General features: G+C 36.9%; 1 protein-coding gene across 1 annotated transcript in view; it reads left to right on the top strand.

The window, feature by feature from the left end:
• WDPCP (WD repeat containing planar cell polarity effector) overlaps window positions 1-18,670 on the top strand; it is a 171,590-nt gene extending 152,920 nt beyond the window's left edge. The window contains exon 15 of the mRNA XM_069541252.1: window positions 18,523-18,670. Within this exon, the coding sequence (XP_069397353.1) occupies window positions 18,523-18,530 (8 nt within the window). The 3' untranslated portion in view covers window positions 18,531-18,670. The remainder of the gene's footprint in view (window positions 1-18,522) is intronic.
• Window positions 18,671-20,305: the final 1,635 nt, after the last annotated feature.

Below are 20,305 nucleotides of genomic sequence, written 5' to 3' on the forward strand. Positions count from 1 at the left end.
CATTGGGAGCATGGAGTCTTACATACTGGACTTCCAGGGAAGTTCTTTGTAGTGTTTTAACTTGCCCTTTTCCCATCTGCCCCACCACCCAGCTCCACAGTAGCCTTGAAAACCACAGCCCATAATCCTGGTGAAAATCAGCAGCTCCAGGAGCCAGCAGAGAGTAAAGAACAGTATTGGAGGTCCTTCAAAGTCCCAATCCCAGATAACTATCATTATTTGACTGATGGTTCCTTGGAAGACCTCTTGTGTAAGCCTTTCTTTATTTGACCTGATTGGAAGCTCACTCTTTGTGAAAAAGCCTTTTCCCCAGGGTGCTTTGTGGAAAACTATTAGAGGCAGTTGTTTAAGATTTTGGCTGCCTGAGAAGGTAAATAAGTACTGGGGCAAACAATAAGCCAACCAAAAAGCTAAAAAGGAAATTCTAGAGAATAAGATATCCATAGGAGATTTGAAAAGCTCGAAAATCTTTCTGGGACTCTGTATACTACTGTGTGCATGCCCGGGACTGTGTGCATTCTTAGGAAATACATGAGATGGTCACCTAAATTCTCCCCTCTGGCTGATCTGGAGGCTCTATGCATGCAAGCAGTGGAGGCTAAAGCTGAGTTGTAAAATGCCTAGCTGAGCATTCAAGGGGTTCCCTAAAACACAGAACCCCCACCCAAAAAGATTCCAAGATAGGATTCTAGGATTAAAAATCTTTATCCAATCTGTAGATGACTATTTAGGTAACTGAAAAGAGATTTCAGTGGCTGCACACAACAAAGGATATACACTTTACAGAATTAGTTCAAAAGTTACCAAACAACAAATAGCAACAACAAACCTTGAAGAAGAGTGATTTACAGAGTTGCCACATTATATTTAAATATATTAATATATTTAACATTTACACATTTATTAAATATTTATAATATTTAAACATATTACTTAAATGCAGTTTTTCAACAAAATTTTGTTTTTTTAATTAAATTTAATTTTTATTTTATATTGCAGTATAGTTGATTTATAATGTTGTATTAGTTTCAGGTGTACAGGAAAGTGATTCAATTATAAACCTACATATATCCATTCTTTTTCAAATTCTTTTCCCATATAGGTTATTACAGAATATTGAATAGAGTTCCCTGTGCTATACAGTATGTCCGTGTTGATTACATATTTTATATATAGTGGTGTATATATTAACCCCAAATGCACAAGATTTTTATGTATTAATTTTGTATCCTGAAACTTTACTGAATTTATTGATGAGCTCTAGTAGTTTTCTGGTAACGTATTAGGACTTTCTATGTGTAGTATCATGTTATCTGCAAAGAGTGGCAGTCTTATTCTTCTTTTCCAATTTGGTTTCCTTTTGTTTCTTTTTCTTTTGTTTTTGTTTTTTTGTGGTACGTGGGCCTCTCACTGTTGTGGCCTCTCCCATTGCGGAGCACAGGCTCCGGACGCACAGGCTCAGCGGCCATGGCTCACGGGCCCAGCCACTCTGCGGCACGTGGGATCTTCCCGGACCAGGGCACGAACCCGTGTCCCCTGCATTGGCAGGCGGACTCTCAACCACTGCACCACCAGGGAAGCCCCTCTTTTTCTTGATTGCTGTGTCTAGGACTTCCAAAACTATGTTTAATAGAAGTGGTGAGAGTAGACATCTTTGTCTTGTTCCTGTTTCAGTTTTTCACCATGGAGAATGATGTTAGCTGTGGGTTTTTCATATATGGCCTTTTTTATGTTAAGGTAAGTTCCCTCTATGCCCACTTTCTGGAGAGTTTTTTCATAAGTCATTGCTGAATTTTATCAGAAGCTTTCTCTGCATCTATTGAGATGATTATATGGTTTTTATTCTTCAATTTGTTAATGTGGTGTATCATATTTATTGATTTGTGGATGTTGAAGAATCGTTGCATCCCTGCGATAAATCCCACTTGATCATGGTGTATGATGCTTTTAATGTATTCAGTTAGAATTTGGTTTGTTAGTATTTTGTTGAGGATTTTTGCATCTATGTTCATCAGTGGTATTGGCCTGTAATTTTCTTTTTTGTGGTATCTTTCTTTTTTTTTGCGGTACGCGGGCCTCTCACTGTTGTGGCCTCTCCCGTTGCGGAGCACAGGTTCCGGACACGCAGGCTCAGCAGCCATGGCTCACGGGCCCAGCCGCTCCACGGCATGTGGGATCTTCCCAGACCAGGGCACGAACCCGTGTACCCTGAATCGGCAGGTGGACTGTCAACCACTGCGCCACCAGGGAAGCCCTTTTTTGTGGTATCTTTGGTTTCAGTATCAGGGTGGCAGTGGCCTCATAGAATGAGTTTGGGAGTGTTCCTTCCTCTGCAATGTTACCTCTTCTCTAAATGTTTGATAGAATTTGCCTGTGAAGCCATCTGATCCTGGACTTTTGTTTGTTGGAAGTTTTTAAATCAACAGTTTCAATTTCAGTACTTGTAATTGGTTTGTTCATATTTTCTGTTTCCTCCTGGTTCAGTCTTGGAAGGTTGTACCTTTCTAAGAATTTGTTCATTTCTTCTAGGTTGTCGATATATAGTTGCTTGTAGTCTCTTATGGTCCTTCGTATTTCTGTGGTGTCTGTTGTAACTTCTTTTTCACTTCTGATTTTATTGATTTGAGCCCTCTCTTTTCTTCTTCATGAGTCAATTTTGTTTATCTCTTCAAAGAACCAGTTTTTAGTTTCATTGATCTTTTCTACTGTTTTATTCTTCTCTATTTCATTTATTTCCGCTGTGATCTTTAATGATTTCTTTCCTTCTACTAACTTTGTGTTTTGTTTGTTCTTCTTTCTCTAGTTACTTTAGGTGTAAGGTTAGGTTATTTATTTGAGATTTTTCTTCTTTCCTGATATAAGATTGTATTGCTATAAACTTCCCTCTTAGAACTGTTTTTGCTGCATCCCATAGTTTTGGATTGTCGTGTTTTCATTGTCATTTGTCTCTAGGTATTTTTTAGTTTCCTCTTTGATTTATTCAGTGATCCATTGGTTGTTTAGTAACATATTGTTTAACCTCCACGTGCTTGTGTTTTTTTACTTTTTTGCTTGTAATTGATTTCTAATCACATAGCACTGTGGTTGGAAAAGGTGCTTGATGTGATTTCAATTTCCTTAAATTTACCGAGGCTCACTTTGTGGCTCAGCATGTGATCTATCCTGGAGAATGTTCCATTTGCACTTGAGAAGAATGTGTATTCTGTTGCTTTTGGATAGAATGTTTTATAAATAACAATTAAGTCCATCTGATCTAATATGTTCCCTGTTGATTTTCTGTCTGGAAGAGCTGTCCATTGATGTAAGTGGGTGTTAAAGTACTCTACTATTATTGTGTTACTGCTGATTTCTCCTTTCATGGCTGCTAGCATTTGCCTTATATATTGAGGTGCTCCTATTTTGGGTGCATATATATTTACAATTGTTATATTTGCTTCTTGTATTGATCTCTTGATCATTTTGTAGTGTCCTTGTCCCTTGTAACAGTCTTTATTTTAAAGTCTATTTTGTCTGATATGAGTATTGCTACTCCTGATTTCTTTTGATTTCCATTTGCATGGAATATCTTTTTCCATCCCCTCACTTTCAATCTGTATGTGTCCCTAGATCTGAAGCAGGTCTCTTTTAGACAGCATCTATACGGGTATTGTTTTTGTATCCATTCAGCAAGCCTGTGTCTCTTGGTTGGAGCATTTAATCCATTTACATTTTAGGTTATTATCCATATGTATGTTCTTATTGCCATTTTGTTAATTTTGGATTTGTTTTTGTAGGTCTTTTTTCTTTGCTTCCTCTTTTGTTCTCTTCTCTTGGGATTTGATGACTATTTCTAGTATTGTGTTTGGATTGCTTTTTCTTTTTTGTGTATCTGTTGTAGATTTTTGGTGTGCAGTTCCATATAGCAGTCTACATATATACAAGATTATTTCAAGTTGCTGCTCTCTTAATTTCAAAGGCATTTCCAATATCCTGCATTTGTACTGTCCTCACGATTGCTGGTTTTGATATTATATTTGTGTGTGGAGTCTTTCCTACCTTTAGCTTTCCCATTCGTAATTTTCTTGTTTCTGATTGTGGCCTTTTCTTTTCCACCTAGAGAAGTTCCTTTAGCATTTGTTGTAAGGCTGGTTTGGTGATGGTGAATTCTCTTAGCTTTTGCTTGGCTATGAAGCTTTTAATTTCTGTCAAATCTGAATGAGAGCCTCGCTGGGTAAAGTATTCTTGGTTGTAGGAGTTTCCCTTTCATCACTTTTAATATATGGTGCCACTCCCTTCTGGCCTGCTGAGTTCCCACTGAAAAATCAGCTGATATCCTAATGGGGATTCCGTTGTATGTTGTTTGTTGCTTCTGCCTTGTTGCTTTTAATATTTTCTCTTTGTCTTTAATATTTTTTAGTTTGATTAATATGTCTTGGAATGTTCCTCCTTGAGTTTATCTTGCCTGGGACTCTGTACTTCCTGGACTGGAGTGAGTCTTTCCTTTCCCATGTTAGGGGAGTTTTCAGCTGTAATCTCTTCAGATATTTTCTCAGGCCCTTTCCTCTCTGTATTCTCCTTCTGGGACGCCTATAATGTGAATGTTGGTGTGTTTAATGTTATCCCAGAGGTCTCTGAGACTGTCCTCATTTTTTTTTTCCATTCCTTTTTCTTTATTCTGTTCTGTAGCAGTGATTTCCACCACTCTGTCTTCCAACTCACTTATTCGTTTTTCTGCCTCATTTATTCTGTTGATTCCCTGTAGTATATTTTTCATTTCGGTTATATTGTTCATCTCTGTTTGTTAAGTCTTCTAGTTTGTTTTTTTTGTTTGTTTTTTTTTTACTGTGTTGCGTCTTTGTTTCTGTGCGAGAGTTTTCTCTAGTTGTGGCAAGCGGGGGCCACTCTTCATCGCAGTGCGCGGGCCTCTCACTTTGGCAGCCTCTCTTGTTGCAGAGCACAGGCTCCAGACACGCAGGCTCAGTAGTTGTGGCTCACGGGCCTAGTTGCTCCACGGCATGTGGGATCCTCCCAGACCAGGGCTCGAACCTGTGTCCCCTGCACTAGCAGGCAGATTCTAAACCATTGCACCACCAGGGAAGCCCCTAGCTCTTTGTTAAACATATCTTGTATCTTCTTGGTTTGTACCTCCATTCTTTTTCCGAGATCTTGGATCATGTTTACTATCATTACTTGGAATTCTTTTTCAGGTAGATTGCCTATCTCCACTTCACTTCACTTGTTGTTCTGGGCTTTTATCTTGTTCCTTTGTCTGGACCATAGTTCTCTGTCGTTTCATTTTGTCTAACTTTCTGTGTTTGTGGTTTCCTTTCCACCGGCTGCAGAGTTGTAGTTCCTATTGTTTCTGGTGTTTGCCTCCTGTTGGGTGAGGTTGGTTCAGGGGCTTGTGCAGGCTTCCTAGTGGGAGGGACCGATGCCTGCCCACTGGTGGGTGGAGCTGGGTCTTGTCCCTCTGGTGGTCATGGTCATGTCAAGGGGTGTGTTTAGAGGTGGCTGTGAGCTCAGTACAACTTAGGCAGCCTGTCTGCTGATGGGTGGGGCTGTGTTCCCACCCTGCTGGTTGTTTGGCCTGAGGTGTCTCAGCACTGGAGCTGCAGGCTGTTGGGTGGGGCCAGGTCTTGGTGCCAAAATGGCAACCTCCAGGAGAGCTCACACCCATCAGTATTCCCTGGGACCTCCGCCACCAGTGTTCTTGCCCCCACAGTGAGCCACAGCTGACCCCTGCTTCCCCAGGACACTTTCCAAGACCTGCAGGTGAGTTTAGCCCTGGCTCCTGCTTTGTGTGGGTCCCTGTACATGTGAAACCTTGTGTGCGCCTTCAAGAGTGGAGTCTCTGTTTCCCTCAGCCCTGTGGAACTCCTGCATTCAAGGCCCACTGGCCTTCAAAGCCAAATGCTCTAGCCTAAATCCTCAGGCTGGGGAGCCTGACATGTGGCTCAGAACTCACTCCTGTGGGACAACCTCTGTGATATATTTTCCAGTTTGTGGGTCGCCCACCCAGTGGGTATGGGATTTCATTATATCATGAAAGCACCCCTCCTACCATCTCGTTGTGGTTTCTTCTTTGTCTTTGGATGTAAATATCTTTTTTGGTAGGTTCCAATCTTTTTTGTCGGTGGTTGTTTAGCAGTTAGCTGTGATCTTGATGTTTTCATGAGAGGGTGAGCTCAAGTTCTTCTACTTTGCCATCTTGTCCACAATCAAGGGGCTGCTTTTAGTTTAGATTCTTTATGCCTCCTTCCTCAGCATGTGCTGGCTGTTATCCCCTTGAAATGGGGGTGTACAGGTGTGGTGGCCTGTGCATGCTCCCAGGATGGCACGTACAGCACCCTGCACCTGTGCCCACATCTCTTAGTGGAAGCGGCTGCCTGCGCACTCCCACAACAGCAGGGGCAGTGATTGGCACCTGTTCTCATGTCTCTTGGTGGTGGTGGCAGCTCACACACTCCCAGGACAGTGAGGGCAGTGACTAGCGTCTTCTTGTGGGTCTCAAAGCAGCAGCGGTGGTCCGTGCACTCATGGGACAGTGGGGGTAGTGATTGGCACCTACTTGCAAGACTCTTAGCGGAGGTGGCAGCATATGCCCATCTCTGGAACCCAGGATGGCATTGGTGGCTTGCACCCACCCCTGGAGCTCATGTAGATGGTGTCCTGTTGCCTGAGAGTGAACACAGAGAAAGAGGCTCCTATGGAGGTCCCACTCCTACCCCTCTCCCTTGCACCCCCAATGGAGCCTTGCCTCTTTGGTGGGCCCCAGCTTCTTCCGAGTGTACCCTCAGTTGCCACACTCCAGCCTCTTCCGGCTGTGTCCGCACAGCCAACTGTGGTCCTCTCCCAGGTCTGAGCTCCAAAGCCTGAACTTCAGCACCCAGCCCCTACCTGCACCAACGGTTGAGCGTCTGAGGCTGAGGAGCACAGGGTGGCAGTACCAACCGTTTCTGCATGTCATTCTTCATTTTGCCTACAGCAAACTGGTTGCTACGCTCTCCTCTGAGGCTCCAAAGCTACTCTTCCATCCAGGCTGATCTCCCCACCAGTTAGGGGACTTCCCAGGGTGCAGGAACCTGTCCTCCTCCACAGCTCCATCCCTGGGGCACAGGTGCTATCCCGATTCCTTTCGCTCTTTTTCTTTTGTCCTACCCAGTTATGTGGAGGTTTTCTTGCCCTTTCGGAAGTTTGAGGTCTTCTGCCAGCATTCAGTAGATGTTCTGTACAAATCATTCCACTTGTAGATGTATTTTTTATGTATTTGTCGGAGGCAGTAAGCTCCACTTCCTGCTCCTCTGCCATCTTGATCCCCCCTTAACACAATTTTGAACAAAAAATGATAAGACATTTAATGAAATAAAGTATGACCCATAAACAGTAAAAAAAAAAAAAAAAAAATCAGTAGAAACAGCCTCTGAGGAAGCCCAGATGTTGGACTTTAATAAACGGAGGCTAAATTGAATCCATAGCACTTGGTATAGACCTTTGCACAATAAGTAACTGAATAAGTATTTGTTGAATGAATGAATACAGGAGTGCATGAGGAAAGAGTTATAATACAAAATTAAAATGGAAAAAAAAGGAAAAGTAGAAAATTTTAAAAGTCAGTGAGCAGATGGGTTTTCAGGGGAAGAAAGCCTTTTAAACATAGATTATTTGTATATCCCTGTACCAATCCACACTGTCTTTCGTCAAAAGTTGTGTAAGAAATACCTAATAGATATCTCCCCCCACCTTGTTTTTCTTCAAAATTTCCTTAGCTGTTCATGTGCTATGCTCTGCCATATGAGCTTCACTGAGAATTACTTTGTCAAGTTTCATGAAAACTTCATGGGTATTTTAAGTGAAATTGCATAAAGCTAATATTGTCATCCTTACAGTACTGAATATTCCTGTCATGAATGTGGCATACTCTCCTTTTATCAGGTCTTTGACCGTCTTTAATGATGTTCATTAATTTCTCATAATTGTTCTGCACATCTTTTATTAATATTTATTCCTATGAACTTATTTTCTGTTGATAGTTTTTTTATTGATTTTCAACTTTAATGAGATATAATTGACATATAACACTGTGTAAATTAAGATGCACAGTGTGTTTTTGATACACTTATATATTGCAATATGATTACCACCATAGTGTTGGCTAACACCTCCATCACATCAGATAATTACCATTTCTTTTTTGTTGTGAGAATAAACTCTACTCTCTTAGTGTTTTTTTGTTTTGTTTTGTTTTGTTTTTGCAGTACGCGGGCCTCTCACTGTTGTGGCCTCTCCCATTGTGGAGCACAGGCTCCAGATGAGCAGGCTCAGCAGCCATGGCTCACGGGCCCAGCCGCTCCGCAGCATGTGGGATCTTCCTGGACCGGGGCACGAACCCATGTCCCCTGCATTGGCAGACAGACTCTCAACCACTGTGCCACCAGGGAAGCCCCACTCTTAGTGATTTTTAATAAAACAATACGGTACTGTTAACTATAATCACAGTGCTGTGTGTTAGGTACCCAGAACTTATTCATCTTATAACTGGAATTGTGTACCTTTTGACCAACATCTCCCCAATTCCCTTACCCCTCAGCCCCTGGTAACCACCACTGTATTCTACTTCTACAAGATCAGCTTTTTATGATCCACATATAAGCGGTATTAAGTACTATCTGTCTTTCTCTGTCTCACTTATTTAACATAATGCTTTCAAGGTCTATCCAAATGTCACAAATGGCAGGATTTCCTTCTCCTCATGGTTGAAGAATATTCCATTGTATGTAGTTATATACACACACAGCCCCTTCTTTATCCACTCATCCATTGAGGTTGTTTCCGTGTCTTGGTTATTGTGAACAATGCTGCAGTAAACAAGGGAGTGCAGGTATCTTTTCAATATCCATTTAATGGCCTTTGTAAATATACCCGGATGTGGAATTTCTGGATTGTATGGTAGTCCTATTTGTAATTTTTTGAGGAACTTCCATACTGTTTTCCATATTGCCTGTACCAGTGTACATTCTCACCAACAGTGCACAAGGGTTCTCGTTTCTCCATGTCATCACCAACACTTATTATCTCTTCTCTTTTTGATGATAGCCATTCTAAAAGGTGCAAGATGATAACTCATTGTGGGTTTGATTTGCATTTTCCCTGGTTAAAAGTAGTGTTGAGCACCTTTTCGTGAACATGTTGGCGATCTGTATGTCTCGCTAAGAAAAATGCCTATTCAGGTCTTCTGCCGATATTTTCGATTGTTTTTACTGTTTCTTTTGCCGCACAGAAGCTTTTAAGTTTGATGTAGTTCCACTTATTTATCTCTGTCGCTCGTGCTTTTGCTGTCATTTCAAAAATAATCATTGCCAAGACCAGTGTCACAGAGCTTTTTCCCTATGTTTTCTTCTAGGAGCTTTATGTTTGCAGGTCTTATGTTTAAGTCTTTAATCCATTTTGAGTCAATTTTTGTGAGTGGTGTAAGATAAGGGTGCAGTTTCACTTCTTTGCATGCAGTTATCCAGTTTTCCCACTACATTTGTTGAAGAGACTATCCTTTCCCTGTTGAGTAGTCTTGATTCCCTTGTCAAATATTAGCTGATGTAGCTATTCTATTCCATTGATCTACATGTCTATTTTTATGCCAGTACCATACTGTTTTGATTACTATAGCTTTATAGTATAGTTTGAAATCAGGAAGTGTGCTGCCTCCAGCTTCGTTCTTTGTCAGGATTTGTCTATTCAAGGATTTTTGTGGTTCCACACGAATTTAAGGATTGTTTTTCCTATTTCTGTTAAAAAATGCCATTGGAACTTTTTATAGGGGTTGCATTGAATCTGTTGATAGCTTGTGGTAGTATGGTCATTTTAACATTAATTCTTCTAATCCATGAAGATGAGCTATCTTTCCATTTGTGTCATTTTCAATTTCATCAAAGTCTTATAGTTTTCAGTGTATAGATCTTTAATTTCTGTGGTTAAATTTATTCTCATTTTTTATGCAGTTGTAAATGGGACTGCTTTTTTAATTTCTCTTTCTCATAATTCATTACTAGTGTATAGAAACTCAGCTGATTTTTGTTTATTGATTTTGTATTCTCTAACTTTACTGAATTCTTTTATTAGTTCCAACATTTTTTTTGGTGGCCTCTTTAGTTTCTCCATATAATATCATGTCATCTGCAAAATGAGACAGTTTTACTTCTTCCTTTCTGAATTGAATGCCTTTTATTTCTTTTTCTTGCCTGATTGCTCTAGCTAGGACCTCCAATACAATGTTGAATCAAACTTGCCAGGGTAAAATGAGCTTCATTGGTAGTGTGCTAGTGGTGGTATAATGCCACCACAATGTTAAGTATGTAACAGTCAGGCTGCTGTAGCAAGAGACCACAATGATTTAAGAAAGAATTTTATTGGGAGGTGGTAAGGACTGGTAAGGCATCCTGGTATCACATTACTAGGCTCCTTCTATCGTGTTGCTTTGTTATATCTAGGGTATTTTTTCTGTATCTTTGAAGATTTACAGTCCTGCCTTCAAGAAAGAGGAAAAAGAAGGAAGGCACACTCTTTTCTCATTTAGGTACAACCCAGGAGTTGTTACACATCACTTCTGCTCATATCCCATTGGACAGATCCTGGTCACAAAGCTACACCTAACTGTAACAAAGTCTGGGAACTATCTTAATTGAGGTGAGCATACACCCAGCAAAACACCTATAACTAAAAGCAATCACCACTTAGGGGGAAAGCTACAAGTTCATTTGTTACAATGAATTATGAAGAATAGTATTTAGAAGAAGCAAATAAGCAAAATGGGGGGACAACTTGCTCTATATAATCCTCATATGCACAGAAATGGAAATAATTTAAAAACCCTATTCAAAAATAATTCCCAGCTGCACGTAATGTGGCTGTCTGAATATTAAGAAATTCTTCCAAGTGCATTATATTTCCAAATACATTTATCATATATGATCTTTCAGATACTATGCTATAAAAGGCTGTAGCTTTATAAGTTGCCATCTCCTTTTAAAATATATTTTGAAATTGATATGAAAGATTATTTGTGCATAGTGATGAACTTTAGAGAATACAATATTAAAAATATAGTATAAAGATGACTCATTATATTGGGGACTTCCCTGGCAGTCCAGTGGTTAAGACTCCACGCTTCCAGTGCAGGGGGCACAGGTTCGATCCCTGGTCAGGGAACTAAGATCCTGCATGCTGTACTGTGTGGCAAAAAAAAAAAAAAAAAAAAAATTATTATATTATCACCCAGAGATAACTGATAATATTAGTTAACTTCTTTTTCTTATGCATATATTTAACAAAACTCAAGTCATTTATTTATCTTCCTTTTTGTTACCCAGTGGTATATTGTGCCTACATTCCCATGTCATTAAACACCATTCAAAAGCCTGAATTTTTTTATGTTATCTTCTTCCTAAATACCTTATTGGTTTTACTATAAAATCATGGTACCATTGTACAAGTGTATAAAATTATACCTATAGATGATAAAAGCATGAAAGTTAAGACTCTCTTATACTTAAAATCTCATTATTAATATTTGAAGTTGTGGTTAACTGTTTACCTACATTGTGGTTTAGAAGCTATATTACTTGTTTGACTTAGGAGATGTATTCATGCTAACCTAATTTTGGCTCTACTTTACCTATCTTATATTAATTGTGTCATGATGTCAGTTTTGACCTATACCGTCCCACCTATCTAGGCGTCTTTGTCAAAAGACATAACCCTAAACCCTTCATAATTATTAAACCCTTCATAATTATAAGTGCATCAAAGACTAACTGCTTTGCTTAGCTGCAGAGCTCTACACAAGACTGTATCACTTGTATAACTTAAAAGAGACAAAGTTTTCAGTAAAATTCCTAAGAATGCATGATTATCCAAACTTTGTTACTTTCTGTAGTGACATAATGTTGTCAATCACACAATGTGACATATTAAGTAATATCAATTCTTAATTCCCTTACATATAGATTTTCTCTAAATTAGGTATTGATTTTGAGGTCAAACCTTTCTATCATTTAAATATTTAACATGTTTTTGAATTCTGAAATACACAATATTATGAAACAAGGTGTCATCTTTTCAGGACTCACCTAGGCATAAATTTACAGTAACTTAGCAAAAGATAACAATAATCTTTTCCTATGGAGAAAGGTGCAAACATTAAACTATTTGGGCTTTCCCCTACTTTTTCTCCTTTTCAGAAAGGAGTCAATGTCTCAAACCTTCTTCTCTGACTTACTTATTAGTTAGACTAGTAAACTGTGCTGATACAGGACAGAATTGTTCCCAGTTACATTTTCTGCAAGTAAATAATGAAGAATTTTGCCTGAGGATTGGTATGTTATATTAAGAGTAGCTAATGAAACCGTGAAGATAAGAATAAATGGAATATGTGCTAACTTGGCTAGTATGGAGTACAGCAAAAAAAATTTGTACCAATAATCCTGAAATGTGGATAGACAAATAGATTCATGCAGTACGATGCTACAAACTTTAAGATTACTAAGGTGGCAGTCAGGAAAGCTGAGTTCTAGTTTTAGTTAAACTAGTCAAGACTAACCATCTGACATCTTAAGTCACTTTTTGGGGTCTCAGTTTGCTCAACTATAAAATAAGATATAACTAGAAGAGTCTAAATCTTTTCAGCACTAAAATTCTATGTATATGATGACATATGATTAGACAGAACCCAAATTAAAACACTGCAAAATTCTAGACAACATACGACTCTGAAAAACAAATCATTTATGCATATCCACCTAATAGTACAAACCCATACTGAAAAAATAAGTTTGAATATTCTCTTAGAAGGTGAACTGCTTTATTCAAAAACACTTTTGGGGACTTCCCTGGCAGTGCAGTGGTTGAGACTTCGCCTTCCAGTGCAAGGGGTGTGAGTTTGATCCCTGGTCAGGGAGCTAAGATCCCACATGCCTCATGGCCAAAAAAACAAAACATAAAACAGAAGCAGTATTGTAACAAATTCAATAAAGACTTTAAAAGTGGTCCATATCAAAAAAAAATCTTAAAAAAATACTTTTGAATTAAATCCTCTTAAATACTGCCTTTAAAAGACTTACTTTATGCAGAAATTTACTCTAGCATGAGACGTAACATCAGGGTGTCCAAGCAAAGGAGCTAACAGAAACTGAGTAACTTCTAAATAAACAGAATGATTTCACATATAGTCGCTAACAAAAGTCATAAAATTATTGAACTTTAGAGCTGAATTTGGAAGTCTTACAGATATTTTACATGTATTAAATTCTCTTCACAATGTGTCAGAATTTATATCAATTCTTCCTATATTCTTACCATGTCCCCAAGATGTCTCTTTGCAAAAGAAAGTATTTGTTATACAGTTGGTATATAAAGTTTATGAGTTAAAATCATGCATCTGTCTTATCAAAATTTAGTATGTTTACCTGCTTTTAACCATTTTATAGTTCACAAAATGGCTTCATGTAACCATAAATCTGTATTCTCAATGGGAGTAAAGGAAGAGTCAGCGTTTTTCTAGTGACTTACATCCCTTAGGCTTAAAGAAAATAAAATGCCCTTCATTCCCAGGTCTAATCATCCTACAATTTGCTATGGGGTAGAACTCAGTTTAAAGCCGATCTACTTCAGCCCCCACAACAGACATACATACCTACAAAACTTTCAAGAAATACAGATGTCAGGAACTCATAAAGTATTCCAGTGATGCACTAGGGCTGGCTCCTGTGGCCTTCCAAGTGCCAATTAAGGGTATCTCTTCCCAATTCTAAGTTCAGGGACATCATGTTGGTAGCTCAAAACTGGCCATGGTAGGAATAATTTACACCACAGAAATCAAGAAACTGGTTGATTTTGGGAGCTGGTTGTTAGTAATTTAACAGCACGTAACTGAGGTAATCCCAGGTTATGGTTCCTGAAGCCAAGTGTCCACTATCAAAGAAAAGACCTATAACTGTTCCTGATTCAGTTCCTGGAACTGAATTTTGAACATTCATATATCCTTCTCCAGATGGATATAAGAGGGCGTAGGGTCCATATCATACATAATTTATTGTTTGTCTTTGAACCTATATAGCAATGTTGTCCAACAGAAATACAATGCAAGCCACATACCCTTAAATTTTCTACTGTATGTTAAAAGTACATCTCAAATTAGATGTTAAATTTTCATCAGAAATACTTTATCTGTATTTAGATTTCATAAAGTTTTCAGTTGAAGAAGTAATTTCATGTACCCAAGTTGGTCCATACATCCTTAAAAGTTTTACAATTACTGAACTATCAGTTTTTAAATTTAAAATTTTTTAAATAAATGAAATTTAAAAATTTTTTCCTCAGTCTTACTAGCCATGTTTGAAGAGTTCAATAGCCACACTTAATAGTAGTTACCATATTGGACAGCAGCTGTACAGCATCAGCACCTCAGGGGTTTTCCGGAAGCTTGAGCCTTATGCTGTGCTAGCTTGATGAGTGGAATCAAACGGATTATTTCACTTTTCGGTGCCTCAGTTTTCTGAGACAATAATAATCTTAAAGGAATAATCAATCAATAATTATAACTAATAATAGACATTCTAATGATTGCAATAATCATGAAATCACTCACATGATATAGCAGCTGCCACTTGTGGCATGTCAGCTTATTTAAAAACCAACTCATCAAGCAGTAGCTCATTTTGAAGAAGAGCTTAACCTTATTAGATGTTAGTAGCTATAAATGCTAAGCATTTATAGAGTGTTTTTCACTTTTAAAGGGCTTTACCAGTTGTAGTTAATCTTATAACATAATAATGTATCATTCCTGTTAGTGAATTCCTGAGGTCAAAGAAGGCCTTTCTGCATAACAAAAACCTTCAATCTACTTGTCATATACTCTATACTACAATGTATATAAATCAAAGTGTTAGGTTGAACAAGACAAAATATTCACTTTAAGTAACTTTTCTGATCCTGAGTACAATAAATTAATCTCAACAGAGAAAAATGGTGCTTCTATTATAATGTTCATCACTTGTGTATTGTCTGTGAAACAAGAGTCAAGCACAGCTTTCTTGATTATATAAAAAAGATTTTTAAATCCCATTTTTATGGTACTTAACCTCTAAACTGCCATCAGAAGTATAGTAACACCATCCATTTTTATGGGCTTTCCTGTTTTCTACGTGCTTACCTGCATCATTTTATTATCTCAGCAACCCTAAAAGATAAACAGGACAGATGTTATGCCCATTTTTTGCATGAAATTCAGAAAGGCTGAGTGCCTTGTTTACATAATTACATACTCATCAGTGCAACAGCTAGAGCCAGAATTCAGGTCTTATGATTTTAGCCACCATTTATCAAATACATACTATAAACTGGAGAATATGTTGAAGACCATGCATTATCTCATTAAATGGTCACAGTAATCTTAGATGAAGGAAGTATGATGCAGAAAGATTGTTACACATAAGTCCTTTTTTCTCAAAGCATGTGTTTGTAACTTCTCTACTGTGCTGAATCTAGAAATGGACTATTATCAGGGTAGGAGAATAAAGGAACCAATCTTCATCAAAAATAAAAATTACTATATACTAACACATGTTATTTACCCAGCATAGTGCTAAGCTCTGCAATTACTGTCATGTTTCACATTTATAACAACCAACCGTAAGAGTTAAGTATTAGTTTTCCCGTTTATAAGTAAGGACAGAGACTCAAAGTGACAGAAGCAGAATTTAAAACCATTCCTATTTGACTCCTAATCTCATACTCCGAACCACTTTGCCATTCTTTTTTATTTCAAATCCACTGTAATTTCCCATATTCCTTACTGCCTAATGTTACTTTTTACTTATTTTTGAGTTGTTTTGCTTTTTGTGGGATTTCTTTTTTTGGGTTTTTTTTGGTATTAAAAAAAAGATAGAAGGTTTTCTTTGTCATCTTTGTTTACCATATTATCCTAACAGTGCCAAACACGAGCAGGTACACCATTTTCATAGCATAATGCAGGAAAGTAGCTTTGAGCAGTGTGTCATACAATCTCTATAATAACTTTGAGCAGTGAGCTGGAAGATTATAGTACTACTGTGGAACTGAATTTCTTTACCTTAGCCTTTGAGCTGAACAGTTCATTCACCTATTCAGTGGTAAACTTCAGCAATTTCTCCAAAGTTAAAGGAAATTGACTTGTTCATTCAGTGGGTATGTTGATTTAAAGATGTATTTATAATAACAAAATGAGATAGAGGCATTATTACAGTAAATTTGCTAATAATGTAGCTAAATAATTTACATTAGTGGAGACCATTAAGTGTGGGTGAAGAGTGATTGCTTCAGTCAGAAAAATTATTTTTTCCTACATTACCTGAAATTCTTATGAACTTCTCATTTCATGTTGCCTTAGTAATCAGAAGTAAAAGTGTTTAGATCTTCATAAAACGTTTTCATAACAAATGGCATGTTAACCTAAGCACTGTAAATACTTCGGGGCAAATGTGTTAAAATTCAGTTAGTTATTTTTTCTTTATTTTCTAAATTCTATAATTAGATAGTTACCGTGTTCCTGGTCAGACTGCCTCTAAGAAGGAAGTAAAACAAGTTTGTGCACATACATTCATATGCAGGGTCAAAGGTGAAGACAAAATGTGAAAGAGAAACATGTTGTTTCTAGTAAAACTCTTTCCTTATCTAGAATTAGGTGTACTCATAAATGTATGCACTATAATAATGTGTAGAGATGATTGTTTCATTATTTTTTAATAAAATTTATAGTTTTTATAGGTAATAGTCTAGATATTTGGAATGCATTCATTTAAGCAGAAGAAATAGCTGGCAAATGTTTTATGTCAGGTGGTATGCATGCTAAGTTTATAACCTTTCTTCTCTTTATCCAATGTAAGTTAACTTGATGTGACAGGGTGTGATATATCACAGAGATGACTCAGGTCAGGAATTTCAAGAAATCTTAAAAATAATACCTTTTAAAAGGACTTAAGTAAATAGTACATAAAGATCTGTAGAGTATATAGTCTTTTTTTTTTTTTTTTACCCTGTTATCTATCAAAGAATTGAGTTCAACTGCTTAAACGTTTAGGAAAGTCTTTTACTCAGAAAAAAGTAAATATTTGCCAATTAGGGTAGGGGAGAAATCTCTAGGTTCCTTTACTGTTAGAGTGCCTACCAGCAGATACATCTGTTTATTTAGAATTTATACATCTATTTGTTGACCAAAAAATTCAATGATAAATTGATGTTTCCATCACCTGCTTTTCCTTTTTTTCTGAAGCCTTTGCAATTATATAGCTGTCATTACAAACTCCTGTCCCAAAGCATGGGGTTTCAATGAAGAATATGGTTAGATCACAAGATTTGCTTCTAAAGGGCTGAATTTTGGTTCTATCATAGGAAAATAAGTGTGTACTTCAGTAAGTGGTAAAGTATGACATACATTTGGAGGAATGTACATACTGTAAGTTTTCAGCTCAGTAAACATACCCATGTAACATCCAGATAATGGAAATGAACTTCATCAGCACTCTAAAAAGGCTCCCTTGTCCCAACTTCTCACGCCTCCAAAGGATAAACATTTCTGACTTCTAGTACTACAAGTCAGTTTTATTTGACCTTGTAAGAGAATCATCTGTCCTTCTCTGGAAATAGGTTCACTCATAAATGTATGTACTTTAGTAATGTATGGAGATGACTAGTAGGGTCTTTTGGGCAGGGTTGAGGTCTGACTTATTTCACATAACATTACTTTTGTGAAATGCACCCATATTATTATGTATATAGCAATATGTAACAAAATGTAATCATTTTGTCACTGATGGATATTTCAGTTGTTTCCAGTTTGGGGCTTTTATAAATGTTCTTCTAAATATCCTTTGTAACTATACCTATCCATTTGCGCATACATTCAACTTTAGTAGATACCTCCAAAGATTTATTCAGTAGCTGAAACGATTTACATTTTTGTTATCAGTACATGAGAACTACAGTTTAGCCTCATCTTTGCCAGAAGTTGTTATCCCCTGCCACCATTTTACTCATTCTGAAGGGTGGATAGTGGTATTACATTATAGATTTAATTTGTATTTCCCTGATGACTCATGAAATTGAGCATCCAGTTATATGTTTACCGGAAATTTGAGTATGTTTTGAAGTGCCTGTCAAGACTTCTGATCATTATTCCACTGCATTATCATTCTTTTTTCTTATGATTTTTCAGGAGTCTTTTATATAATCCTGACCTATTACTGCAAATATTTTCTACCACTCTTGGGTTCCCTTTTTTGCTTTTTTAATATTGTAATTTGTTGAGCAGAAGTTTTTAGTAGTAATATGCTACCTTTCCCATTTTTTTCCATTATGTTGATTACATTTTGTGCCCTGTTTAAAACAGTTTGTAGAGATATCTTATGTTATAAAGAGATATCTTCTGTTTTCTTTAAGATCTTTGTCTTAACTTTTAAGTCTTTATTGAATTTGTTACAATATTGTTTCTGTTTTATGTTTTGTTTTTTTGGCTGCAAGGCACGTAGGATCTTAGCTGTCTGACCAGGGATCAAACCCACACCTCCTGCATTGAAAGGTAAGTCTTAACCATTGGACCACCAGGGAAGTCCCTGTCTTACCTTTTATATTTAGATCTATAATCCATATAGAATTGGTTTTTGTATACACTGGGTATTGGTTTTATATACACTGGGCAGGGTTTTAAAAATGTGTGTTTTAACCAAATGGATATCCACAAGAACCAGCAGAACTTATTTAAAAGATCATCCTTTCTCTATTGCACTGCAGTGGCACCTTTGCTGTAAATCAGGTAACTACACTATATTATCATTGTTTCAATAACTATAAATTTGTTAAAGGTCTGGGTTTCTGGTTATGTAAGTCTTCTAGCTTTGTTTTTGTTCAGAATTGCCTTGACTATTCTTAGTCCTTTGCACTTTCATTTCCATTTTATAAACAACTGTCAATTTACACAAAAAATATTGTTAGGACTTTAATTGGGTTTGCATTGAATCTATAAAATCAGCTTATGAAGAACTGACATCTTGAGAACATTGAGTCTTCCACATGCTATATGTCTTTCCACTTATTTAATTCTTTAGTTTTTCCTAATATTTCATAATTTTCAATGCAGAGGTTCTTAAATTTATTTCTAAATATTTAGGATATTTAAGCTATTGTAAATGGCATATTTTGTTTCATTTTTTGTATGCTTTTTTTAAATATAAACATAAAATAAATCTTAGTATATTTGTCTTATATGAACTGATTTAAAAAAAAAGAGACTGAGCAGATACATAGAGCATCGAGAGGGAAATAAAGGGCGGCTCATGAGGTTACTTGAGAGAGACTATGTTTATGTTCCTTGAAATCAACAAACAAAACTAATAACCAAATTATAGTGGTCCTTGTCTAGTAGTGGCCCATACCTGAACCACCTGTGAATTGGTTTCTGCTATCTATCTGATCTCTGGTTTTTCATTGGTATGATCTTCTCTCTTGGCTTTGCCAGTTATTTTTATTGAATTCTAATTCTTGATTTCAAAAAATTATAGAGTCATCTATAATGTTATATTCCTCTTTCCTTTTCCTCTGCTAGGTAGAAAGAATGACGGATGACAACCTTAATCAAATCAGAGACTGTGCTAAATTGATGCTGGGTTGTAATTTTGATAAAATTCTGTCTACCTCCAGCCTTCCTCTATATCTATAATGTGTGTGTGTGTACATACATATACAAAGATATATATAATAATGTTATATGTAGTCTGTATTATATAATTCATGTGTCACTAAAATGGAAGAGATAAATATTTTAAAATTTTGTACAGATTTCTATTTCTTCTTAGATGGGATACTGGTGTGCTGCACACTGTTCCACCCTACCTGAAAGCAAAATTTACTTTTTTTCTTTACATATTTTTTAATTGAATTATAGCTGATTTACATTGTTGTGTTAATTAGTGCTGTAGAGCAAAGTGATTCAGTTATACCTATATATACATTCTTTTTTTAAATATTCTTTTCCATTATGGTTTATCATACGATATTTTTTTTTACATCTTTATTGGAGTATAATTGCTTTACAATGTTTTGTTAGTTTCTGCTGTATAAGTGAACCAGCTACTTGTATACATATGTCCCCATACCCCCTCCCTCTTAAGCATCCCTCCCACCATCCCTATCCCACCCCTCTAGGTGGTCACAAAGCACCTAGCTGATATCCCTGTGCTATGCAGCTGATTCCCACTAGCTATCTATTTTACATTTGGTAGTGTATATATGTTAATGCTACTCTCTC

This window comes from Delphinus delphis, chromosome 12, assembly GCF_949987515.2.
Source record: "Delphinus delphis chromosome 12, mDelDel1.2, whole genome shotgun sequence".
Classification (NCBI taxonomy): domain Eukaryota; kingdom Metazoa; phylum Chordata; class Mammalia; order Artiodactyla; family Delphinidae; genus Delphinus; species Delphinus delphis.